At 52.9% G+C, this 7,986-nt stretch overlaps 2 protein-coding genes across 2 annotated transcripts in view; one reads left to right on the top strand and one right to left on the bottom strand.

Annotated features, from left to right (window-relative positions):
- The window catches only part of OBSL1 (obscurin-like 1), a 21,489-nt gene extending 20,723 nt beyond the window's left edge, over window positions 1-766 (bottom strand). The window contains exons 1-2 of the mRNA XM_011932351.1: window positions 673-766; window positions 35-126 (exon numbers count right to left, since the gene is read on the bottom strand). Coding sequence (XP_011787741.1) covers window positions 35-126; window positions 673-766 — 186 coding nt within the window. The remainder of the gene's footprint in view (window positions 1-34; window positions 127-672) is intronic.
- Window positions 767-773: 7 nt separating this feature from the next.
- Window positions 774-4,321, top strand: INHA (inhibin, alpha). Its single transcript, XM_011932190.1, has 2 exons — window positions 774-1,240; window positions 3,296-4,321. The coding sequence occupies exons 1-2, from the start codon at window positions 973-975 to the stop codon at window positions 4,126-4,128; spliced, it is 1,101 nt and encodes a 366-aa protein (XP_011787580.1). The 5' UTR covers window positions 774-972; the 3' UTR covers window positions 4,129-4,321.
- Window positions 4,322-7,986: the final 3,665 nt, after the last annotated feature.

The following is a 7,986-nucleotide window of genomic DNA, read 5'->3' as shown; positions in this document are numbered from 1 at the left end:
TCCCGGGCCTCCCGCTCCCGGCTCGCCTCCTTACCCTCGGCCCCAAGCTGCAGTTCTGCGGCGGCGGCGGCGGCGGCGATTCCCGGGCCGAAGCCTGGCGCTCAGGGGGCAGTCCTTCCTGTTTGCCTCTCCAGCGAGGGGCCCCGCAGCCTCTCCTGCCCGCTGCCTGGCTTCCTGCTCTTGGGAGCCTCTCTTCCCAGCCCCCTCCCACAGCTTGGGCCTCTTCCCCCTCCTCCCTCCCACCTCCAGCCGCCAGGTCCCTAGCCGCCCGCCAGGCTTGGGCCTGAGTGGCAGAGGCGCCTGCAGCTGCCAATCCCAAAAATATTCTCTGATGACACAGCTGGAGGACAGGAGCCCAGACTGGCTCCACTGGGCTAAGTATAGAGCAGGCAGGACCACCTGCCCCCGGTCCTAGCCCCGGTTCTAGCCCCGGCTCCAGCCCTTCCCCCAAGGGCTGGGCGGCCCAGCAGCTGCTTATTCAAAGGGGCCTCAGAAGGTCTGAGGGGTGGTGCACTGTGTCTCCCTGACAAATGACACTTTCCGGGACTGGCCGGCTGCAGCTCCCAGGCTCCTGTCCCACCTGATGTAAACCTCTGGATGTGGGTGTGTGTGAGAGAGAGAGTGCGTGTGCGTGTGTGTGTGTGTGTGTAGGAGAAGGGGTTGTATGTTTGCTTGTGTGAGTCAGGTCGCTTGGGGCGAAATCCTCCCCAGCCCCTCCCCCATATCCCTGGCGGGAGTGGGAGATAAGGCTCATGGCCACAGACATCTGCGTCAGAGATAGGAGGTCTCAATGCCACGGGCAGGGGCAACTCGGACTGTGGGGCGTGGAAAGGACTGGAGAAGACTGGGTGACAAGGGTAGAAGAGGGTGGGTGTGGGATGGGGAGGGGAGAGTGGAGCGGCCCTGGGCAGACCCTGGCAGAAAGGGCACGGGGGAGGGTGTGGGTTCCCCGCTAGCAGGGCCAGGTGAGCTATGGTGCTGCCCCTACTGCTCTTCTTGCTGCTGGCCCCACAAGATGGTCACAGCTGCCAAGGGCCGGAGCTGGCCCGGGAGCTTGTTCTGGCCAAGGTGAGGGCCCTGTTCCTGGATGCCTTGGGGTCCCCCGTGGTGACCAGGGAAGGTGGGGACCCTGGAGTCAGGCGACTGCCCCGAAGACATGCCCTGGGGGGCTTCACACGCAGGGGCTCTGAGCCCGAGGAGGAGGAGGATGTCTCCCAGGCCATCCTTTTCCCAGCCACAGGTAACGAGGGTGGGGGAACTGGCAGGGTGACTTTGAGAAGCAGCAAGGCACAGCATGGGTTTGTGGGCCAGGTGGACCTGGGTTTGAATCCTAGCCCTACCACTCAGTGACTTTGCAGCAATAGGCCAGTTATTAAACCTCCTTATGCCTCTATCTCCCAATCTGTAAAATGCGCGATAATGCCAACCTCTCAGGATTAAGGGAGAGGCTGTACCTAGAGTGCATGGCAGGTGGGAGGCATTTGGGAGGTATGCGCTGGGAGACCAGGGGTCTCTAGAGATGGAGATGTCTGGGCTTGGGCCCCTTCCTGCCACCTTTCCTCCTATCTCTGCCTTTGCTCGCTGCTCCAGACCCTGTTTCTTTACTTCTTCTCAGCTGAGACTGAGAAGCTCTCAGAGATACAGGCAAAAGATTAGTTGGGAAACTTTTCTGGAAAACTAGTCTATCTTATCTTGAGTTCCTGTCTCGACATATGTGTGTCCCCTTGTTCCACTGACTGAATGGATAAGCCCTCCTCCGGGTGGGCTTTCTTGTGATCTGGTCCACCTTTCTCTTAGAGAGGACCCCTGCCTCCCTCACTTCAGTCCGTTAGCAGCACAGTGGGGAGAAGGATGGCTTTGGGATCAGGCAAAATTCCAGCCTGGCCACTTAGTCGTTGGACGTCATTTCACCTCTCTAAGCCTCAATTTCCTTACCTGCAAAATGGACCAATTGTGACTAGATAATGAAAGAAGCCATGTAACAGTATATAGTTCCACTTGCCAGTCCATCAACGGGTGCTGCTCCAGGATGATTAGTATAGTCTATGAGTGTGTCAGTGTGAGGATGCCAACTACACATTCTTGAAAGGACTCCCCTCTGTTCTGAGTTACAGCCCTCCTCCTCTTCCCCCTCCTCCTTGTTCTCCATTTTCTTCCTTCCCACTCGCCTTTCCCTCCTCCTCCTCCTTCTTCTTTTTTTTTTTTTTTTTGGTGTAAACCTGTCTTTTAAAAATGGAATTATTTTAAAGAATTTATTATACAATATTTCTGACATGCCAAAGATATAAAGAGTAATATGGGCCGGGCGCGGTGGCTCACACCTGTAATCCCAGCACTTTGGGAGGCCAAGGTGGGAGGATCACAAGGTCAGGAGATCGAGACTATCCTGGCTAACATGGTGAAACCCCGTCTCTACTAAAAATACAAAAAATTAGCCAGGCATAGTGGCACCAGCTACTTGGGAGGCTGAGGCAGGAGAATTGCTTGAACCCGGGAGACAGAGCCAGAGGCGGAGGTTGCAGTGAGCCGAGATGGCGCCACTGCACTCCGGCCTGGGCAACAGAGCTAGACTCCATCTCAAAAGAAAAAAAAAAAGTAATATGGCTGGGTGTGATAGCTCACGCCTATAATCCCAGCACTTTGGAAGGCGAAAGCAGGTAGATTGCTTGAGCTCAGGAGTTTGAGATCAGCCTGGGCAACATAGTGAGAACCTGTCTCTACAAAAAACACAAAAGTTAGCTGGGTGTGGTGGCACACACCTGTGGTCTCTTAGGAGACTGAGGTGGGAGGATTGCTTGAGCCAAGGAGGTAGAGGCTACAGTGAGCCGTGATCATGCCACTGCACTCCAGCCTGGGTGACAGAGTAAGACTCTGTCTCAAAAAAAAAAAAAAAGTAACATAACAACCATCCATGTAGACACCACTCAGGATACTGTTTAACACTGTCTGGTGAGTGAGCATTGAAGTCTAATACCAATTCTTAGTGCTGGTGAAGTGGAGAGAGACAGGGCCTCTTACACACTGCTGATGGGCATGTTAATTGGTAAAACCACTTCAGAGAGAAGTTGGCAATGTCTTCTGTTTTTTAAAGTCCTTTCATGATGAAATTTAAATATGGGGAGCCTACAGAAGCTCTCCCAAAACTCAGGAGAGTCCCCACATCCTGGAGGGCATGGAGCAGAGTGCAGCCTATCATTGGCTCATGACTGGCGGCCACATCCCTTCTGCTGAAGAGGAGGGGTGCCAGGCCCTGCCAGTCAGGGCTGCCCTCTCCCTTTTCTTCTGTCTCCTGCAGGTGCCAGCTGTGAGGACAAGCCAACTGCCGGAGGGCTGGCCCAGGAGGCTGAGGAGGGCCTCTTTACATACATGTTCCGGCCATCCCAGCACACACGCAGCCGCCAAGTGACTTCAGCCCAGCTGTGGTTCCACACTGGGCTGGACAGGCAGGGCACAGCAGCCTCTAATAGCTCTGAGCCCCTGCTAGGCCTGCTGGCACTGTCACCGGCAGGACCCGTCGCTGTGCCCATGTCTTTGGGCCATGCCCCCCCTCGCTGGGCCGTGCTGCACCTGGCCACCTCCGCCCTCTCTCTGCTGACCCACCCCGTCCTGGTGCTGCTGCTGCGCTGTCCCCTCTGTACCTGCTCAGCCCAGCCTGAGGCCATGCCCTTCCTGGTGGCCCACACTCGGACCAGACCACCCAGTGGAGGGGAGAGAGCCCGACGTTCAACTCCCCCGATGTCCTGGCCTTGGTCTCCTTCTGCTCTGCGCCTGCTGCAGAGGCCTCCGGAGGAACCAGCTGCCCACGCCAACTGCCACAGAGTAGCACTGAACATCTCCTTCCAGGAGCTGGGCTGGGAACGGTGGATCGTGTACCCTCCCAGTTTTATCTTCCACTACTGCCATGGTGGTTGTGGGCTGCACATCCCACCAAACCTGCCCCTTCCGGTCCCTGGGGCTCCCCCTACCCCAGCCCAGCCCCCTTCCTTGCTGCCAGGGGCCCAGCCCTGCTGTGCTGCTCTCCCAGGGACCATGAGGCCCCTACGTGTCCGCACCACCTCGGATGGAGGTTACTCTTTCAAGTATGAGACAGTGCCCAACCTTCTCACGCAACACTGTGCTTGTATCTAAGGGGTCTAAGGGGGGCGGGTCTTCCTTCTTAATCCCATGGCTGGTGGCCAAGCCCCCACCATCATAAGCTGGGAGGAAAGGCAGAGTTGGGAAATAGATGGCTTCCACTCCTCCCTCCTTTCACTTCTCTGCCTATGGGTTACCCTCCCCATCCCACTTCTGTCTCAATAAAGAACACAGTGCATACAACTTGGCATACATTCTCCAGCTTCTCTGATATGGAGTTGGGCCCCCAGGAGCATGGGACTGTGAGATCCCAGGTCACTCAGCCACACTTGACCTTGGAGACATGAAGTTCAAGAGCTATAACTGGATGTGTATCGGTCGGGAATCTACAATGCTTGGGGATGGCACAATAGTGCTCCAAGCTCCTTGGAGAGCCACCCTGGAGACAGAACTGGACTCATGCAAGCTGAACCAGACATGTCAATCAGGGTGCCTTCCCTGCACACCTAAGGGAGACTGCTGCACTCACGTGCCCACATCCAAGGCAGCCATAAGTCCCCTCCCCTGCCATTCTTTGCCCCAGCTGATGGGCATTTAGCCCAAGGTCAGGTGATTTGTAGCCTGGTCAGAGATTGTGACCTTTGGAGCCACACTGAGACAATTGTCCAGAGTTGGCCAGATCTTGGAGTCACTTGGGAAGCTTGGGTGGGATGTAAGGGAGAGATATATGTGTTGGCAGCATCAGAAAGAAATTAACAAGGGCAAAGAGGTGGTGTGTTGTGTTAAGGTCAGATCACCTGACCAAAAGACCTGAGGATTTCGGTTTGCCGAGGGCCCTTCTTTGAATCCATCACTGACTCTTGCTGTAGACTTCGTGAGGCCTCCTGCACTAGGATTCCAGTTCATGAACTCTTTGGCTCCCTTGATGTCCCCTGTACATCTTTATATAATCCCTTAACTCAGCCCTTAGCATCAGAAGAGTGGAAAGACTGAGGCTATTGCCAGAAAATAGAAAGGCTCTTTCTTTTGTGAATTTGCGCATGCAGGGCACGGTGCAAAACAGTACTTTCCTTTTTTCATTGCGTTTCCTATCAGTCCATTCTGTCTCCGGATTTGGCCATTGGGAACCCTCTCTCCTCTGGCCTTCCTCCCTGCTTTTTTCACTGTCCTCGTTATCCCCTGGGTCTTGTTATCCTTGTGCTCCACCCCAGGGTCCCTGCTCTCAGTCGCTGGTTCCATCCAGTCTCCAATGGGTGTGTGTGCACGCGCGTGTGTGTGTGTGTGTGCGCGCCCATGCGTGCTTAGGGGGAGGGCTGGGATGTTCGGGTCCATCAGACTGGAACTTGAGAACACTTTCTGATATTGACTGCACAACTACAGTGTGTATTTATCCAACCAGAGTCTTTTACTGGTCAAAGACTCCCTTCTACCAGCCTGGCTTGATGGGGTGGAAGGGTAAGCGCCTGCTCCAGTGAGCGGTATGGTGGGAAAGAATCACAGTTACACCAACACCCCTCCCCCACTGGAGCTAACCTGAATGACCCACTGTTCCCTGTAGCACAGAAGCCTTCAGAGCCATGTACATGCTCCTGTAAACGCCCATCTCTGTTGACACTGAGTCCTCCAGGAGGCTGTTCTGGAGGGGGAAACCTGCCTGTTCGCAGTCCCCAGTCTCTCCCAGGACCTTCATGTTGACCCAGCATTGGAAGCTCTGTGTTCAGGGCTCTGTGCATCCCTATTTAGGCAGTGGGCTGGGGAGACAGCTGCTTGGGCTCTGCCAGTGGTGGGAAGGGGAGGTTTTTTCCAAGCCTGTTTATGTTCTACGTGCTACCTGCCTGGCTTCTCTGGCTAGATCCTCCCTGCACAAACAGTGAGGTCTTTCACTGGGACCTTCAATTTTCCTGCTAGGCTTCAGTTCTTCATTCTTCCTGCTGGGGTCCCCTAGAACCTTGTGTTATCCAGATGCTCCCTGTCCTGGGGATGAGGATGGGTGCTGAGGGCTGCAGGCAGATTACTGAGGGGCACAGGATTCTCCACGAGGCCAGTTAGCAGACTGGTATTGCAAGTGAAAAGCGTGCACATGTCTGAGACAAAATGAGAAAAGTGAGTATGAGTGAGTCTTTCACAAAGCCAAATAGATTCATTTTATAAGGGCTATCTTTCATTGCTACCTATTACCTTTTCTGCTTGTGGGTGTGTGACAGTGTTGGCTCTTTCACGATGTTATGAAGAGGGTAGAAGGCAGTGGTTTTGTTTGTTTGCGTTTTTACCCAACAAAATTTAAACTTAGCAATTCTAGTTTGGAATTTAAGATTTTTCTTTGGAATTCTGTTGCTCTGTGAAATCTGTGAGATCCCAATGTCTGACAGGCACTGTTTGGAGCCACCCCTTCTAAGGTCTCTAAGACCTAGATTCTGCCAATGTAGTGAATTAGGAAGGATGTTCACAGTTCCCTAAGAGGGGCTCGACAGTGGCTACAGACATCGTTCTGTCTTCTATCCTCATCATGACACCAACCCAAGAGCAGTGAATTTCAAAAATGCTCCCTGTTCCCAATGCTAATCATTAGGGATGTACTGTGAATACCCTTTGTATGGAGTCAGTTTAAATAGAAAACCCAGCTCAAACTGGATTAGATCAAAAAGTGTGTTTAAGCCAGGCACGGTGGCTCACGCCTGTAATCCCAACACTTTGGGAGGCTGAGGTGGGTGGATTACCTGAGGTCACGAGTTTGAGACCAGCCTGGTCAACATGGTGAAACTCCATCTCTACAGAAAATATGAAAATTAGCCAGGCATGGTGGCACTTGCCTATAATCCCAGCACTTGGGAGGATGAGGCAGGAGAATCACTGGAACTCAGGAGGCGGAGTTTGCAGTGAGCAGAGATTGCGCCATTGCACTCCAGCCTGGGTGACAGAGTGAGACTTCATCTCAAAAAAAGAAAAAAAAAAGTTTTAAAAACTCACCAGCACTGGCTCATTGGCTCATGATAAATCCACAGGCACAGCTGGCTAAGGTATGCTCATTTCTGGGCTCAAAAGATGTTACTAGGATCTATCTATAGACTACTTTCCCTGGATCAGCTCTGTCCCGGGTCCGTGGCAACTCCAGGCAGCACAGGCTTCCATCATTATGCAACTTGGTCCAGGAAGAGGGAGTTCACTTATAAAAGTCCTGGGACAAAGCCAGGCACAGTGGCTCATGCTTGTAATCCCAGCACTTTGGGGGGCCAAGGCAGAAGAACTGTTTGAGGCCAGGAATTTAAGACCAGCCTGGGCAACAAAGCAAGACACTGTCTGTATTTAAAACAATGCAAACCAAAACAAAAGTCCCAGGACAGGTCTTGATGGCCTGATTAGACTTATTAATGTCATGTGCTACTCCAGGAAAGGTGGCCTGCGTTAATGCCTTAGCCTAGGTCCCTTATCCTACCTATAGAGCCTCCAGCCTAAAGCACAAGGGCTAAAAGTGAAAAAAGGTGATGTCCCCAAAGCAGGAGACAGTTACCACAGAAAGGTGGGGTAGATGCTGAGGGGCAAGTACTGTTTGTTGTTCCTCCTAATTATCTTTCAAATCAACCCCTTTGTCTCTCCTTACATAGACATTATTTTGCAATTCTTGATTGGGCAATTTAGCAGCCTCTTAAACCAGTCACTCCCTGCCCTCCATCCACCCTCGACATGGCTGACAGGATTTTTCTGATGTGATCATGTTACTTAGGGTGGCTTAAAAAATTGTCTACACAAAGTTCAACTTCCTTCATGTGGTGGGAAACCCCTTGACAACCAACCCTAACCCTTTCCTTTCAGCCTGATCTACCCAGTCCTCCTTTCCTCTCTGCCCAACCACAACACCCAAACTCTGGTAACACATATTCCACATACATAATGTTCTTATCAAGTGCTCATGTC

This window comes from Colobus angolensis, unplaced genomic scaffold (genome assembly GCF_000951035.1).
Source record: "Colobus angolensis palliatus isolate OR3802 unplaced genomic scaffold, Cang.pa_1.0 Scaffold95, whole genome shotgun sequence".
NCBI classification, from domain to species: domain Eukaryota; kingdom Metazoa; phylum Chordata; class Mammalia; order Primates; family Cercopithecidae; genus Colobus; species Colobus angolensis.
This window is presented reverse-complemented; position numbering and strand designations above follow the sequence as displayed.